The following is a 19,054-nucleotide window of genomic DNA, read 5'->3' on the forward strand; positions in this document are numbered from 1 at the left end:
GAGTTTATTGTGACTGCAAGGTGCTCTGTAGCTGCAGTGATCTTCTGCAGCTTATCCGATCACAGCCAATAAATATTTACTCAAATTGACAAAATACACCCAAAACTGCGTGTCCAGCATTGGTCAGTTGATTAATAGGAAATGTACAGTTATGTTACATGATAACAATGTGGACAAATGACGCTGCAAAAGTTATTGCATTGCGATAAGAAACGATAGGATAGCCTTATCCATCATGTTGATCTCGCCTACTGATTTCCATCTTTCCGATACTTAGACATGTCTTCAGCAAACAAGACAGTATTCAGAGTATCTTCGAAAACTTGATTCGCTCGAGAATCAAAGATTTTTATAATATTGGAATAAATAATGCTTTTTTTTTTTTTTTTGGTTAATTTCGTTCAACCTGAAACAAGTTAAGGCAGTTTGAACTTACTTTGTTAAAATCCCGCATTAATTTCGCAGCAACTCAAAATATCACAATTAAATTTTGTTATTACTGAGCTAGACCATGCTCAAAGTTAAATAATATGTATGTGTCAAGGTAATCAGAAAATCAAATTGAAAATCAACTTTAAAATTACACTCATTTGCCTTCCATTCATATCAAATGTTTGAGTATTAGTACTTATCAACCAATGAAGCCAATACTTTTAGAGTGCGTTGAACGATAAGTGTACGAGAGGGTGAAATTCAACAATATGTATTTTAAGGGATTTAACGCATTAGAGTATGCTTATAGTCAGGGCGCATAATTTCAGTCAGATGCACTCGCTAATCCAAAAATGATGGTCGCCATATCTCTCACGTACAAATTATGAGAGGTCGTTTTCCCCCTCTCCCCCTGCGACCTTTGGTTTGACAAAGAAAGAGATTACATCAGAGCATAAAAATTCAAAACCAGACAAATAGATTCAGGATAATCGATTTTGAATTGGACAATTCATATACATGTAAAAAATATCTTGCCTTAAGATTTTGTTTGTGTAACGCTCTCTCTCTGCACTGAAGTACGGTACCAATTGTCGATTGCAGTTTTCGAATCAAAGTCCTTAAGTGAAGAACCATTTATGAAAATTGTTAACAAATCATCCAGTGACCTACTGAACTGGATCGCAAGCTCCAAATTTCTAGTCGAAAATTGTGCGCCCTGCTTATAGTAATTAACAAAACACAACTAATGGCTAAATTACTATTTCACTGGCAACGCTGATTTTGTCAGCTAAAAGTGAAATTACTTTTACAATAGAGAACTGCAAAAGCTGTACGTTTCTGAATGCTCTGAATAACATGTTTAGGATGTTTCATGGGAGTAGGAATGGTATGGAGACGAGATTTCATGCAGTCTCGTTTTGGTTGGTAAATAACGATATTGGTCTCGTTTCGAGTCGAAAATCGCAGTCTCATCTTTGTCTGGTGTCAATAGTTTCGAAACAAATTGTGACTACAGTTGCAATATAAAGATATATATATAAAAGACAAATATAAAGATATGTTTATAGCACTTTTGTTGATTAGTATACTAATATACAGTTTGACACACAGTTTTAATGTAATATGCCAGTTAATTGCTCTAGCCAAATCTCTAGTTTAATTTGATGCTCTTTTCATGGTTTTGCCCTATCCTTTTCTGGAATTTCTGCTAGTAGCACGTACAATCTGAAGATTTTACCCTATTTCAAGGAAAAGTTGATACTATTAGTTATACTAGCAGTTGTAGTAAAACAACAGAAATTTTAAACACGTCTTCCCCTGGATAATTCCTGATTGTGTGGGAAAATGTTGGGAGGTTGAAACCTTATTTGTGTGTTTGATATACAAAATTAAGTTTCGGAATGTGTTGACAACATGCTGTTTGAGTAATTAAAATGATTGGAAATATAATAAAATTTATTGGATCGAAATTCAAAATTGTGTGCTGTTCTAAATACTTTCGATAAACCACATTATCAGAGGTGTATTTGCCCTTCTTTCTCCTGTGTATACGCCTGTAAGTCAAGAATAATTACTCCACAATCATGTATGTAACTTAAGAACACAAAAATTTTGGAGAAAGATAATTTTAGTAATGTTTTTGTGAATATTTGAGATGAGACCGGAACTTTCGAAACTGAAGTAGTCTGGTCGGTATCGTCTCGAAGTAGAAGTGTCTGTCTTGGTCTCGTCCCAAGTCTCGTTATCTTGAATCTTGGTGTCGTCTCAAATTATAAATGCCAGTCTTGATCTCGGTCTCGTCTCGAAATTTCCATTTCCGATCATCCTTAAATAGGTATAATGTGAGGAACAGTACCATATACAATTACTTTCTTCTTGTGTACAACTTTGGGCCAAATCCATGAATTTCTACTCAGTGTTCTTAAACGCATTTGTAGCAGTGTAGTTCTATAATCCTTATGTGTTTCGATTTTTTAGCTAACAAAATCTTATCTCTCTGAAAGAAATCCTATAATGAGCTCTTGATTTGATTACAAATTTCGAATATTTCTTTTTTCTTCTCCTGTGTTATTAATAAACTGAAAAGGCACTGAATTGCTTGTCTTTTGGTTCTTCATTTCGCTGAATGTTTTTGAACTTGTCCCTCAGCATCGCAGTTTTTTTGCTATTCTCATTTACTTCGTTTCCTGTTTTAATGCTTAAAACATATACTTTAATCTTGCTGTTATCCGGCTCATCAGCATATTCTTTTCATCTACGTCAAGCTGAAAATCGCGCATTAAAGGCTCATTCCCATCTTTAGTTTCGAAATTGTAGTAGTTCTTCCTTGCTACCCTTCCATTTCTATGAAATTACCCTCATATATATTATTCAAATTTCTCTATCCTTTTCAAATCCTCTTGCCACCCTTACTTCTATTGTATATTTCCTTGTCTTTGTAGATTTTCCTTCCTAATTCGGAGATCAACTCTATACATTATTTTCCCCAAATCTGTACATTTCTTTCCGGTTTCCGGACCTCCTTCACGTTTAATATTCAATCGTTGCTGGTTGAGCAATGAAGAAAAGTGCGTGACTTCATCCAAGACCACTTTGACAAACCAAAAAATTAACTTTTTTTTTTTTTTTTTTTTTAAATCTTTCTTTGAAACTGGCACACGTTAGTTGGATTTCAATCACACCAACCTAATACTTTTCATTTCTTCTACTGTGTTTTTACTTCTTCCATATAGAGCTAAATACCTTCAGCATTGATCCTTTTCGTCACCTACACAAAATATCGAAAGGAAGTAAGTCCCTTTGCCCCTTCCCCCCGCCAGAGACACCCATGATTGAAATCATGCGTAGTGCTCTGAAATTCATATTTTAGAAATGTAATATTCTAACATTTCAGGTTTTAGAAACCCTATTCTTTCATAAATTATTGTGACTTGACGAGTCAGTTGGCGTCATAGAATGACCTCTACGGGTGCACGTACGTGCAAACCATAGGTGTACCAAAGGAAGGGGTTGTGTTGTGTTTGAGTGCATCTTAATTTATTCTCCGACTTTTTAAAATTTTCATTTCATTTCAAGAATTTCGCCAAGTAAATATCAAGAATATTTAGAGTGATGTATGGTATTAATAGGTCATCATTATAAGCAATGCCGAAGGTAAACTACCTCAGTACCAATTAATTATAAATGTACTCATATAAGCACTTATAAGTACTCATATCGTTAGTTTTTTCTAAATTTACCATCGGAACACAATGAATATGTTGTATTCTATCTATTTACAGGATTTTTGTAGTTATTTTTATTAAAAATCACTACATTATAAATATTCTCCTTAGTAGTAATAATAGTAGAGAACTTAACTTTTGAAACTTCGAATTCAAGTCCTTTTTTTATATACCACGTTCTTGCATTAAAATGTTTATATACTAAAACAAGAATGCTGAACAACAATTGCAGGTATTTTATATATAATCATAATTATACCTCAAACGAGAAGTTTAACATATAGTCACTCTCATAACTAAAGGTTTCATATTTCACTTCTTGGGTATGTGTAGGCTGGATTTCGTTGCTTTAAAAAAATGATAAACTTTCTTTTCTATTACTAATATTTTTCAATACAAGGTGTAGTATTATAGTACAATCCGTGAGCTTCGCGTCAAAAAGAAAGAAAAATCAAAATCGAAGGAAATAGAGCCAAGATGTGAGTTTCAGTGATTTCATATTGACCGCTATCGTAGTACAATTTTTATGTAACTAACACCTGTTTTTGTATTTCCAAGAGTCTATTAATTGATTACATATTAATAGCTTTCTGGTAGAAGGATTATTGCGCAAGACAGAAGTCTACGCAGGTTTAGAGAAATCACTAAACGTAGATGACACTGCTTGAAAATAATTTTTTGATAAACTGTAAATACTATTTATAATAACAAAACATGTAAGCCTGTGTCTAACGTTAAGTCCTAATAGTGAAGTGAGGCTAATAGCTGTCGATGCCTGCGCTGCCTACCTAATGCTAATACATATCGCTGCCGTGCAGGCAGTATGCAAATTTAGAACTATTGTGAATTTCAACTTAAAAGCTGCATTGTTTTAGTTCAATTAGTTCAAAATAGAATAACCTATAGTGTACAGCAAGCCAAAGGCTTAGGCGCAACAATTAATAATAGGTAATATTAAAACCATTATAGTACTTTGTAGATCGTCAGTTAACGGTAAAGAAATTAGTCCTTAATTTTTATACTATCTACTTTTTGGTACGCATCTTTCTGTATATTGTCAATTGATGACCTTTGTTCACCCTAATACACTAACACTTGTTTCCTTTTCTTCTTTCTTTCTTTTTTTTCTTTTTTTTAATTATAACTATAATAATTCTGGATACTTTTTCCTTATAGGGACACTAAACAAACAAAATCCAATCTACGGTATCCTTTTTAATTTATGTTTTATCTTTCTTTCCCAGGAACTAAAAGAATTTAAGTCGCAAACGAATGAAGATGAGGTCATAATTAGTTGGCCATTCTACGATCACATAGAAAAAGCATTAAAGCATAGAAGTTTGATATACCCCCGAGGATCTTCAGTAATATCTTTAGAAGCCTGGTCCAAAGATGAAGTTGAGGTCAAATATTTGGAACCTGATGTGGAATACAAGGTGGAATATGTGGAATCTGATGTTGAGTCAATAGAACGTAAGGAGGAATCCGTGGAAGCTGTGATGGGGGCAGTGGAAGACGGATTTATCATAGTATCAACTGTTCCTTCAGAGACAGAAATACAAGAAGAACAAGAGCAAGAGAAACAAGGACAAGAGCAAGAAGAAGGCCATGCGAAAAAGAGGAGAAAAAGGGGAATTATTTCTTCTGCTTCCATGGAGATTACACATTTAATTACAGATACTTTACATGACCTAGAGACTGAAACTCAAAAATTAAGAAAAGCAAATGAAACAATAATTGCGCTTTTAAAAGAATACATGAAGTGATAAAACGAAGTGTAGTTTCAAAGAATACGTGAATCAAGTTTAAGCATAATATAGAACTGTTGTATAACTTTTTTCATTTTGAATTTCTTCGGAATAAAGCTAACTTGTGTTTATTTTTTATGTAATCATCATTTGAACTATTATTATTAAGTATTCTGCCTTTAAGCAGGTCCTGGGACTAATGAGGATTTTTTTTTTTTTTTTTTTTTAATTTTAGATTTAGGCCTGGAAATGTTTCTTCCATTGTTTTCGATTCTCTGCTACCTCTTTTAACACCCAGTATTTTCTTCTGTTTCTCAAATCATCGATCAGGTGTGTTCTTCTTCTTCCTATTCCTCGCTTTCCTTCCATCTTTCCTTCTTTGGCGGTATGAAGAAGACAATTTCTTCGCAAGATGTCCGTTTTAAAACATCTTCGTTTGTTGCTCTTTCTGTCCATTTTTTCTTCTCTATCTTCCTCGAACATCACGTTTTGAAGCTCTCTAAATATTTCTTCTCTAACTTCCCTAATGTCCAAGTCTCTGAACTATACAGTCCAATGCACCAGATATTGCACTTGACCAACTTCTTCCTAAGTCTAATATTGAGCTTGCTAGTTAAGAGCGATCTTCTCTTGTTGAATTCTTGTTTCGTTATGGTAATTCTTGACCTGATCTCTTTCGTGCAGTAGGCGTCTCTTGTCAAAATACTTCGCAGATACTTGAAATTCTTGACCTCTTCAAATTCTCTTTCTTCTACTCTGACCCGTAAGGGAGCTCTTCCTCGGGATATTCTCATGACTTTCGACTTTTCGGTGTTGATTTCCATTCTATATAGTTTTCCGGTGTCAACTATTTTGTCAATCATCTCCTGTAGTCCTTCTTCGGTTTTCCCTAGAAAGACCATGCTCGCATCTGTTACGTGAAGGACCAGGGGAGGGGAGGGTTCAGATTTGCCCGCGCTAGTTTTAAGTAGCTTTCAAAGTGTATTTGTTCAGTTTGAGTTTACGAGTTTAACTAAATTTCAAAATAGAAACTTTTCAAGGAATTGTGCTTTGTATTTGAAAAAAAAAAAAAAAAAATGGGGGGGGGGGGGGCGAAATACAGTGCGTAAAACTGCTTAAATATACCAAATTTCTTATAATACTATGCAGGAAACTAGTACTATAAACTAACACTTGACAAGTTCTATGAAAGCGCAAGTGTTTATTTAAAGGAGAAAACTAACATTTTAAAAAAGTAATACAAGTTAATAAGGTAATAAGGTAAAAAAGTAATAAGGTAAAAAAAAAAAAAAAAAATGAAAGGACTTTTGGGGAAAACTAAGATGGATAGCACCTATGACCAAGTGGGTGTCAAATCGGACATGAATTATTATTTTTACCAAAAAAACGCAGTATATTCCAGTTGAAAAAAAAATTAACTTTTCATCAAAAGGAACAATAATAAAAAAAAAAAGAATCCTGCATATTAATTCACATTAACTAAATAAAAAAGAACTCGCTGGTAAAATTGACCCCCCCCCCCCGGTCTTTCTAGGGTTAATGATCTGGCCTCCAATCTTTAAATCTCTAATTCCCATTAATGCTTCCTTCATTAAACATTCACTGTAAATGTTGAATAATTGTGGCGACATACTATACCCTTGTCTGACTCCTCTTCCGATCTTCACACTACTGGTTTCTCCTTCATTCAAACTCAACTTCATTCGTTGTCCTATGTACAAGTTTCGAATGAGTCGTCGGTCTCTCCAGTTGACTCCGATTTCTTTAAGTATTTTCTAAAGTTTCGTCCAATTGATCCGGTCGAAAGCTTTTTGCGAGTTGATGAAGCACCAAACATAGCTCTTCCTTCCCATGAAGAACTCATTGTAATATAATTCTCATCAACCCAATAGCATCTCTGGTGCCTTTTCCTTTCCGAAATCCAAACTGATTTTCTTCTAGCATCTCTTCTATCTTACTTTCCAGTCACTTGTTCAGTATGCGTGCGATAATCTTTCCAGTGTGGGAAATTAGGCTAATGGTTCTGTGCTCGTTGCACTTCTTTGCGTGCTTTTTCTTAGGCAATGCAATAATTGTAACATCAAGAAAATCCTTTGGCCATTCTCCACTCAAGTAGATCTTGTTAATAAGTGATGTCAGTACTTTAATTGCATTGTCTCTTTATCCCTTGAGCAAATCTACTTGTATGTCGTCGTCTCCAGTGGACTTTCTCCTTCGCATGTCTTTGATTGCTTGTATTACTTCACTTTTCAATATACTGGGTCCGTTTTCTTCATCATCCATCTCTTCATCTGCTTCGATCGCAATATCTTTGGGGCGATTCTTCTGATCATACAGATCTTTTATGTATTCCTCCCAAATTCGAAGGATTCTTTGATGGTCAGTGACCACGTGGCCTTGTTGATCTTCGATTCCAAACGTTCGTATACTACTTTTGTTAGCTTTTCCTCCTAATTCTTGTACTTTCTGATACATAAGATTGTATCTGCCGCCATTGAAGTTCCATTATTTCTTCACATACCTGTTTCATGTACTTTTCTTTGGCTTTGTCCGTCTCTCTTTTCAATTCGTTATTCAGCCTTCTGTATTCATTGATGTCTCTGTTTTTTTCCCCCTTTCTGCGTTCCTCCATCTTCTTAATCATCGCTTCAGTTATCAATGGTTTTCTCGGTGCCCTTTCCATCCTACCAATGGTATTGTGGAGTGTGTCTAATAGAATCTGTTTTACTTTTCCCCAACTATTTTCTACATTGCCAACCATACCGCCTATTGCACAGATTTTTTCTTCAATCTCTTCTTTCGCATCGCTGTTGATATTTTTTAGTCGCTCTAAGTTCCATTTTCGATTTCTTCTCTCATTTTTCTTGATCGACTGTAACCAGGTTTTATCTTCCGCTACTAGGAGATTGTGGTCCGAATCAATGTCCGCTTCTGGTAGTGTCTTCACGTCTCGTACACTTATTGCTAAAGCGTTGTTTTACAAGAATGTAATCTATTTGGTAGCGTTTCTTGTCTCCTGAACTTTTCCACGTGTACAACTTGGTTTTTCTTTTCTTAAACCATGTGTTCATCATCACCAGATCATGTTGCCTGCAGAAATCGATAAGCATTTGACCCCGTTCGTTTCTTCTACCTAGTCCAAATGGTCCCACTGTCTTATTCGCAGCTCCTTCTCCTACTACGCTGTTGAAGTCTCCTATTACTATGGCGTTGACCTTACCTCTTCCTTCATGATGCAAAATGTCACTAATCTCCTCATACATTACTTCTACTTCATTGTCATCATGGTCAGTTGTTGGCATATACACTTGTATTATCACAATGTCCACTGGATTTGCACTTAGTTTGACAAAAATCAGTCGGTCACTGCAGCATTCCACTTTGGTTACACTTCTTGCTACTTCTTTCTTCATTGCTATCGCGACACCATTCTAAGCCTTAACACCACCCGAATAGAATATTCTTTAATATCCGAATACTGTCTTACTTTTTCCTAGTAATCTCACTTTACTCAAGCCCACTATGTCCATTTTACATTTGTCCATTTCCATTTTTAAATTCTCAAGTTTACCTGCCCGTCGTCGAGTTCATACGTTCCAGGTATCCATGCTGAAATGAAAGTTATTATTTTCTCCTTTGATGATTCTTCCCGGAGTAGTCCCCACCCGGAGATCCGAACGGAGCACTATTTTACCTCCGGAATTTTTTATCTCAGGAAGAACCATCATATTTATTTATTCTTCTCCTTCGTCCCTTCTGTGAAGAAGATAATGTGGTAGTTTTCCCATTTCCTTTCCACATCTCCATGCCGTTGACCCCCTTTGGTTCATCGTCCGCCTTTTAGGACAGTTTCCCCTCCTAAGGACAAGAAGGTGCCCTGACCTCTACCCGCTCATCCGCCCTCCGAGAAGGCCGTTGGCACTTGATAGAGGCTGACTTCTTATCCCGGGAGTCGGTCGGTCCCCGCCTACGTTAGCCGCCACAGACGTTGTCCGCTTTCTCGCGCGAGAAGGTGTTGGTTGGGATTTTCCCTTCGTTTAGGATGAGACCCGAAGGCTTTCCTCAAACCTCTCCAGTACTTTTAGAAAGCTCTTTAGTACTCAAGACATCATTTGAATATGTCCAGTTAATGTTAATTTTTTTAGACTTAAAAAGTGATTCTGATTATTGTATTCTTTCATCCGTATGATCTTAAGTTTCATGTTTTCAAAAAGTTCCGGAAATTAGAGAATAATATTAGAATTTTATAATGAAGCTATTTTGAGCTCATGTACGACTTCAAGGTCTCTTCTTCGAGAAGTTTATCTTGGAAAGCACATAACTAATGATTATGTTGTTTCAGTTGACTTACGGTATTTGGAAGAGAATACGTAGTAAGTTCTACTAATCTAGGTATGATATAGTATTTAGTCAACAGTATTTTTTTGAATGTGTTACTTTGCTGTAAAATTTAACTGGCTCTTTTTTTTTTTAAAAAAAAAAAAAAAAAACGAACAAACAAAGAATGCCTTCATAGACCGGAAGTTTGCACATGTACTGCATTCAATGGAGGCATGCTTTTAAATGTTCTCGGCAATGTATTCAAAGAAACCGTTTAGGACGACCAAGTTAATATTTTCTCATCACGACAGATCATCCACTGGAACGAAATTATACTCCCCTTAAAATAATGCATTGGAACCCTCTGTAAAGTGTTTTACCCTCTTACAGGTAATCACATTACAGCCAATTGATATGTTGTATTCGTGACCTTATGTGCAGAGTGAAATAAAGATAATAACCTGAGTTGATGGTGCAGATGATTGCAAATACTCGAAATGCCATAAAAGTGTTTGGTATCTCGTTGGTTTGGAAAAACAGCATGTTTTTTACGTAAATATTGAGTTGAGTAATAATTCAGGAGCATTTTGTCTATATTTATTTTAAACAAACAACAGATTAATGAATAATACACTCTCCGTTGTTGTTTACGATTTCCTTCTATCATTCAGGAAGTTTCATCGATAGAATTATTCCGGTCTTGAAACAATTCGTACAACCAAACCTTCAATCACACATCATTATTGAACGATATACTGCTCAAAGTGTGTGACATCCATACCCCGAATTTCTGAAGCTAGGTTTTATTTGTCACAATTCGTGTGCTTTCTAGTCGTTTGACATAGATTATCTTGTAGATGATTCAATACTTCATTAACCTTAATTGGTCGACAGTTTGTGATCTGGCCTTGAAGTCAAAATTCTCATTTTTGAAGGATGGAAAACAAGGACGAATGGTACTTTGACGCATTGTTCCTTCTCTATATACAGCACAAATTTCACGAGCAGCTTCAGCAGGCTTAACACTTCGATTACATCGAAAAATCAAATGTGTCAAAAATGTTATTTTGTTCACTTGACAATCCATTTTAATGCTCTGAAAAAGACAAAAAAACAATAAAGTTTAAAAAATCAGAACACACTATCTTGTAGAGCAAACAGTTCTCTTATAAATAACTTAAAACATTGTGTCAAAGCATTTTATTTCTACATGCATTTTAAATTTGAAATTAAATAAATAAATAAACGTGAATCATTTCCAATGCTCTAGGTGCCGAGATGATCACTAGTTCTGTTCTTCACTAGCAAAAAAGAAATAGAAGTGTGTCTGTGCGCAGTGTTTCAGTTCAAAAATTGTCAGAAACTGATTCATAAAGGCAGCATCGGATTGAGTTATTTTCTCAAGGAAGGCTTTTCTTGTTTTATTTTACTTCTTTCTTTGTGATCAGTTGCTTGAAGTTGAGTTTATCAGAAACTAAAAACAGTCGTCTATAGAAGTTTTTCTCCTTTAATGTGCAGTTGAGAGTCAATGATGTTTATGTTAGTACAATGAAGAAGTTAATATTCTTTAACGAGAAGGCAGGATTTGTGTAATAAAGAAGAATATAAAGGGGAAATAGCAACGAGGTTTAGTCTAAAAATTTAAAAGTGTCAAGAATAAATTGCTATCTACGCTTGCTAATTGTTTGTTAGTTACTTGAATGGAATGCGTCCCTTTTTGGTACTGAGACTATATAAGACATAGGACTACAGTTTAAAGTAGAATCGAACCACCATAATGCGTTCCAATTTCAAAGCTCTTTCATAGGAAATAGTCAAACCTGCAACCCCATGTACCCAGTAATGTAAAAGAATGGAAATTGAAACTTAGAGAAGCGAAGATATGACACTGGTACCCTTACGAAGAAATCAACAACGCAGTATTCGTGTAGTTCGTGCCAAGTCATCACAATCAACAGACCTATGCGACCTCCTGAGTAATACAATCTCTTCAAATATCTCCTAACGCTTTGTCACCTCCAAAATAAAATTATTTAGAAACAAAAACGACAGAGAGAATGACATCCTATAATTCAATATCCCTGCCTTCTTCGCTATATGCGATTTACACCCTGATTTGGAACTACTACATAAATCATTGAACCATGTCTAAAATGATTGCCTCTGTGCGCGGCCGATTTTAGGTAACTACGGATGGTCGTATTAGAAGTTTTATTGGTTGGTTAGACTAGAGTTAGCGTCCCTTTCAACACCGATGCTGTGTGAGACATGGGCCTACAACTTAACGTCTGAGCCACATGAGCTCGCATCGAAAATTAAACACCGATTTCCCGCTCAATTACCTCTATATATAATATATATATAACCAGTCATCTAGGATCCATTTTTGCAGACAAACTAGCATATATTATGGCTGGTTGATTGCAGTAGTTCCTTTTTGTATGAAAACACACTTAGCATTTATACTAATTCAAAAATGAAATTACTATTAATATTCACTTTTAAAAAAACAATTTTACTACATTCCATTGTTTGCTTCTGTTTGATCGCAAGCTAGAAGCTATGGTAGATGAATAGACCAGTACTCATTGTTAACCTCCGTTTGCAAGAAACAGCGAAATAAAATAATCATATCGAGAAGCTGAGCTTTGCTCAGTGAGTCGAACCAAAAGTCAAGTTTCCAAAGCTGTGAACAAATTAAATCACGCCTTAAAACACTAGACTCAAGAAAATCGTTATCTTCCATGTGTATCCGATTTCATGAAATCATTAAACAAGTTTTCAAAAAAAGTTACAAACCGATAAATAACCAAGAACTGGTATATTCAAATATTCAAATACTTTGTCCTTCCCTGTAAAGCAACATTGTTGGTTCTTCATAGGAATATGAAAATTCGTAATAAAGAGCCTTGTAAAACAATATTGATGATTCGTCACAGCTACATAAAAGTTCGATAACTTCCCGCGCCTATTTTAATACGTTACTTGCAGATACTGTATAATTCTTAGTAAGATAATCATATTTGTGGAAATCCTCATAAGGATTCTAAGATATGATTATACGGAAGTTTTATTTTATTTTATTTATTTTTGCCTGCACTTCTCCCTAGCTTTGCCATTTCATATGGTCTTATTGAATGGCAGACGCAACTGTTTCTTACCCGTAATTTCCTCTTTACCACTGTTTTCTTTTGAAATATTTGTATGATTTTTCTTCTCTCAATAATTGGTCTCAGTGTGAGGTCTTTTTTTTGACATGATAATTAATACATTTTATATCATGCCCTATTCTTTATTTCTTGTTTTTTTATTTTTATTTGTATTTCTTTGGTTTACAGAATCGAAAAAATATACGTAATCACAAACTCGCTCATAAATTAACAGTAAAATCCACTTACAGAAAGATACAAGCGAAAAGAAAATATGAAAAGAATTAGTAAAGAGTTTAAAACTAATATTATCTAGTTCCATTGTTTCTCACCCGATTTTTATCGAATTGAATTTTATTAGTTATCTATCCTGTGTTAATATCACATTCCTTGATGTTACTTTATTTATATCTTTCACCACCACTACAAGGAAGAGCTCTTCAAAAGAGAATCGGATTTCTACATTTCCAAATTTCCTTTCGTTGTTAGTTATAGAAAACAGTATCAGAATTGTTTTGGTGGTAAGTTCTATCATCAGTTTTGTAAAATCTTATTTTTTCTCTTCACTCTTGAGACACAAAAACACAGCAACAGTAGGTAAGACACTAAAACACAACACATTAAAAAGAAGGAACGTAAAGCTTTTAAGTTCTGGAACAGTGATCATATCTTAGTTTTTGATTCTGTTAGATTTCACTATGTTTATTTTCTTCTGTTTCTATATGACTACATATTCGAGTGTGTCTTGTTAATTTCTTCTTCTCAGCTTTTGTCTCCTTCCATAAGTTCCTTGGTATCTTACTACAATTGGTAATCGTTCTTATTTCATATTATCATTTATTATAGTTTCTATGTTGTCCACTTCAATTTCATTTCTGATATCTCTCATTTTGTTATTTGTTATATAATTATTGCAGTTCGGCAAGGCATGTTCTGATGTTTGTATTTCATTACGTGTAGATTTGTTGTCGTTAATTATATTAAATTTTCTTATATGAGATATGTATGATCCGTGTTCGGAAATATATTCAGTTAATTCACTGCTTATTATTCCCACTTTTTCTGTTATTTTTATATTTGGAATATTTATTTTTCTTTGCCGCTTTGATGAATTCTTCCATTCATTTTCCCCATTTCCTTTTTTATTAATTTATTGATGTAAACTTTTTTTGTTCGATGATTCTCTGGTGATTTCCAGGATCTTGATTTATTCATTGGTCAAATGTTGTATAGTTTCTGCAGATAGTTTTTATGATTTGGGTTCTAAACAGCATTAATCGCTGCTCTCTTATTAATTTTTCGCTTTGTTGTTTATTAAAATACAAATTTGACTCCAAATCCAGCACAATATTGTGCAATAGCCATTAGGATAGTTTTATATAATTTTTTAAAAAAAAGTCTGTTAATTTTAAGATGTGTGTATAGCGACTGCTAAATGTTAGTTACTTTTTTCTTTTCTGTTGTTTCAGTTATATGTTTTCCAAAATTTAGTTATTTATCCAGCTATAGATCTAGATATTTGAATTCATTTACAATTTCTATTTTAGTATTCCTAATTAAGTTATGAGTTCTCTTTGTAGAGTTGGATGGATCGAATGTTGTAAGTGTAATTTTCGTTTTGTTAACCGATAAGGTTAATTTATTTTCTATACACCATGTTTCTAACGTCTCTTATATAAAGTTTCTTTTTTGTCCTATTTGTCTCCTTGAGGAACCTGTTATCAGAATTGCTAAATCGTCCGCATATCCCACTCGCCTTCTAATTTTTTTCAAGCATGGTTGGAAAGTAATGTCCCACATTATAGGTCCACAAATTGAACTTTTAGGCAACCTTTAGTACTTATTATTGCTACATCTTTTCCTGATGATTTTAATGTAATATTTCTGTCAACGCAGTACTTCAGCATTATGTAATAATGAGTTTTACTGATTTTTATTATTTTAAAAGTTTATGTGCATCAGTGTTAAGAGTGTCATTGTTAGGAGAAATCAACAATAGCTGCTACTTAACAGTGTGTATATTTAATATAAGTACATAAATAAATACAATTCTAGCAGAAGGAAAACTATCAATTGCACCGGATTGGAAACGAACAACATGCTTTTTAGTACTTCCAGTAGAAGGAAAACTATCAATTGGACCAGATTGGAAACGAACAACATGCTTTTTACTACTTCCAGCAGAAGGAAAACTATCAATTGCACCAGAGTGGAAACGAACAACATGCATTTTAGTACTTCCAGCAGAAGGAAAACTATCAATTGTATTAGATTGGCAAAGAACAATACACTTTCTAGTACTATGAAAAATCATTTTTCTCGAAATCTACGCATGAAAATTTATCTTCAAGCATATGAGTATGTTCAACTCGATGTGATCTATGCATTGATTTGTCTTATCTTTGAACAACATTTTAATTAAATATAAAACTAAAGTTAGTATGGGCTATGTCTCATTCTGTTTATTGTCGTCGTCGTCGTGTTAACAAAGTTTGATGCGAGTACACTTCAGTATCAGTTTCATCTCAATACGTGGCATGATTAGCGTACAGCATCATTTTTAGGTTAAAAATTTTCAGTCGCAAATTACGTATGAGGATTTAATAATACTCATTTTGTTCAGCTCATTGAGATCTATAGATTGGTATATATCTCATTTTTTACTTTTTTCCACGTTAAACACTAAGAATGTAAGATTTTTTCTTTACACATCATTTCGCATAATAGTCAATTTATTACATTTGTCCACCCTATTACACTAACACCTTTTCCTCTTTATAAATAAATAATTTCTCAATATTCTTTCCTCAAAGGAACATTATATTGACAATACAGTGTATAGTTTCCGCTTTTAATTTATGTTATATTTTTCTTTCCCAGGAACTAAAGGAATTCAAATCGCAGACGAGTGAAGACGAGGTCATAATTAGCTGGCCATTCTACGATTATATGGAAGAAGCATTAGAGCATAGGCGTTTGATATCACCCGGAAGATCTGTAGTAGTGTCTTCTGAAGCCTCGTGCAAAGATGAAGATGAAGTGAAATATATAGAACAGGAGGTGAAATATATAGAATCTGAGGTGGAATATGTGGAAACTGGGATGGAGTCAATAGAAAATAGGGAGGAATCAGTGGAACCTGTGGTGGAGTCAGTGGAAGACGGATTTATCATAGTATCAACTATTCCTCCAGAGACAGAAATACGAGAAGAACAAGAACAAGAGCAACAAGAAGAAGAAGAAGAAGGCCCAGCGAAAAAGAGGAGGAAAAGGGGAATCATTTCTTCCACTTCCATGGAAATTACACACTTAATTACAGATACTTTACGTGATCTACAAAGTGAAGCTCAACAATTAAGAAAAACAAACGAAACAATAATTGCACTTCTAAAAGAATATGTGAAAAAGTGACATAACGAAGTATAAAGCATAAAAACAAGTTTAACCATAGTACATAACTGTAATATAAGCATTATTCATTTTCATTTTTAATTTCTTTGGAATAAAGATAGCATGTATTTTTCGCTTGGTTATTTTTATTAAATTAGTATTTAACTTTTTCCAATTAGCACTAACATATGTTTTCGATATTTAAAAAGAGTTTTCACTGTATTATTTCATTCGTAAGAGTTTAAATTTCATATTTGTAAAATATTAAAACTGAAGATTATTAGAATTTTATAACGGCGCGTTTGAGTGCTTACAATATTACAAATTGCCACAATGCAAAATTGTCTTTTTTTGTTGTTGTTGTAAACAAGTACTTTATCAAAGATTAGGTTATGTAAGTTGACTTGAGTTTGTCAGTTATCAGGTACTTCCTGGAATATTTTGTAAATGCTGGGAAATAGTGCTATATTTTAATAATTCGTCAGCAGTATTTTTTTTTAAAAAAAGTTCATTTTTTTTTTTTAAATTAACTGGTATCCTCAAATTACACAAAGGTTCTCTCGAGTTTTGCGGAGAGAGGATACTTCAATATTATACAATTTGGAGTTGCATAAATGATTCGTTTCTTCTACTCTTTCAGAATTTATGAAATAATAAGAAACACAATTCCATGTTTATTTTTAATTCCTGGAGTTCTCTAAAATCAAACCTATGACTACACGCAACAAAATTCTGAACCTTCGACTTGCTTATTCAGTATTTCATATCTGACTTATTTCTTAATGGAGCAAACATCGCCATTTTATATGAGTTATAATTCGAGGTAGAGAACCAGAATATACCATCCTCACCTCTAACCAGAAAAGTTTTGTTTTTAATGCTTTTTAGAGTAATGTGATAAAAATTTGTATACGGACAGGCTAAAATAGTCACAAATGTCCATCCTGTGACAGTGTTAAAATATCCCACATAGCAAATGATAGCGTTCTCGTCTTAAATGCAGGAGACCGGGGTTCGAGTCCCAATGGGAATATATGCTTTAGATCACACATGAAGTTGTAAATCCACCTGAGATAGTTTTGGGTGCAGTAATTAACTTTAAATTCCGAACAAGCAAACAGTATAAAATTAAAATACATAAAGAAATAGTAATATAAAAAGGTTTGAACACTTAAAGAGTGGTATGAAACTTTTGAACATTTTCAAATATAATAGGTGTCATAAGTTGTGTTTTGAGTAGTATAACATAAATGACATTTTAAAAATTTTCGTTACTTCATACTCTGTGCAGGAGGATTGAAATGTAATATTTGTCATAATATCAAAATTATAGTAAGCAATATATATATATATATATATATATATATATATATATATATATATATATATATATATATATATATAATATTCACAGCTTATTAGTTTCAAATTAACAGTATTGACGCTTATGACTTGGACGCAAACTTGTTAAAAGTAAGCGACTGTCTTTTTTTCTTTTAAATAAAAAAGCCGAGTGTGATGATAGTGTGTTTGGACAATACGTCATTCATTTGTGGTGAGTTTATGTGCACTGTCAACCGAAATTATTATGTGCTGCTGCGTTGCTGTTGTTATTCTTATATCCTCTATTCTTTTACAGGGTGTTTCAAAACAACCCAGACAACATTTGTGAGGTGATTCCTGATACGAAAATAAGACAAAAAGTATAGACTATCCAGTGTGCAAGGCTGCCGAAAACATGAAAAAATGAAATTTAAAGGTTTATAGCTCCAAAACTGTGGGACCTGCCGTAGTCGGGTCAAAACTTCACTTAGGAACTAGTATGTGCCCTTTCCGAATATCCAAGTTTCAAAATCCTGCGGTACTTCCACAACAATTTTTTATAGTAGTAGTTCAAATTATATGCCCATTGCCGAACTCCCTCTATAAAAATTGTTGCGCGAATACGTTAAGATTCTGAAACATGTATTTTTGGATAGCGTACCTATTAGTTCTAAGCGAAGTCTTGGCCCGACTACGGTAAGTCCCATAGTTTTGGGGCTGTGGGTCTTTAAAGTTCATTTTTTCATGTTTTGGCAGCCTATAACTCCGAAAGGAAACATTTGTGTACCCAGGTTGATCTGTACTTTTTGTCTTATCTTGGTGTCAGGAATCACTTCCCAGACGTTGTTAGTATTGTTTTGAAACACCCTGTAGTTATGTAGCAAGTTAGTGTTCTTAACATGGAGACGAAAATGTTGTGAACTCATCGTACTAAACGTACTCGTTACAAACTCTATCTATTATCAATAGTTATTCATGCCACTATTCAGTTGACAAGACCTGTAAAATTTGCACTTCTGTTTGTTAGATGTAACCACTGCTGCTTAGAATATGCCTTATAGTCAGGGATGTAGGATCCTATAAAGCTGAGCCTATCCAAATATATATACGTCATACTCAAAATAATTCTCCTAATTATTAATACACTGTATCTTAATAATATACCGTTTATTTTAAAACGCTTCCTAAGAATTTGAGTTAAGCAATAGTAGCTTTTCAAGTTTAGGCCTTCAAGAACATTGTAAAGACCATTCTTTCGTACAATGTTCTATATTGCATGAGAATGGGCGGAGACGATCACTTAGTAATAGAGATGCAAAAAGCCGGCTTAAAAAAAAAAAAAAAAAAAAAAAAAAAAAAAAAAAAAAACTAGAATTTTGGAAATTTGGGCTTTTTTCATTTTCATGATTTTTCTATTGAAATAGCTTTCTTTCTCTCTGGAATTCACCATCATGATGGATGGAAC

General features: G+C 33.9%; 1 protein-coding gene across 4 annotated transcripts in view; it reads left to right on the forward strand.

Moving 5' to 3' along the window:
* LOC145664655 (uncharacterized) overlaps window positions 1–17,620 on the forward strand; it is a 41,661-nt gene extending 24,041 nt beyond the window's left edge. For 3 of the 4 annotated variants that reach the window (XM_081731495.1, XM_081731491.1, XM_081731493.1), the window contains one exon: window positions 15,757–17,620. In XM_081731495.1, the coding sequence (XP_081587621.1) occupies window positions 15,757–16,287 (531 nt within the window). In that variant the 3' untranslated portion in view covers window positions 16,288–17,620. Of the gene's footprint in view, window positions 1–4,903; window positions 5,542–15,756 lie in introns of those variants that run through there. The other variant, XM_081731492.1, reaches the window with a different exon arrangement.
* Window positions 17,621–19,054: the final 1,434 nt, after the last annotated feature.

The sequence above is a fragment of the Thermobia domestica genome, chromosome 11 (genome assembly GCF_964235325.1).
Source record: "Thermobia domestica chromosome 11, izTheDome1.hap1.1, whole genome shotgun sequence".
Taxonomy (NCBI): Eukaryota; Metazoa; Arthropoda; class Insecta; order Zygentoma; family Lepismatidae; genus Thermobia; species Thermobia domestica.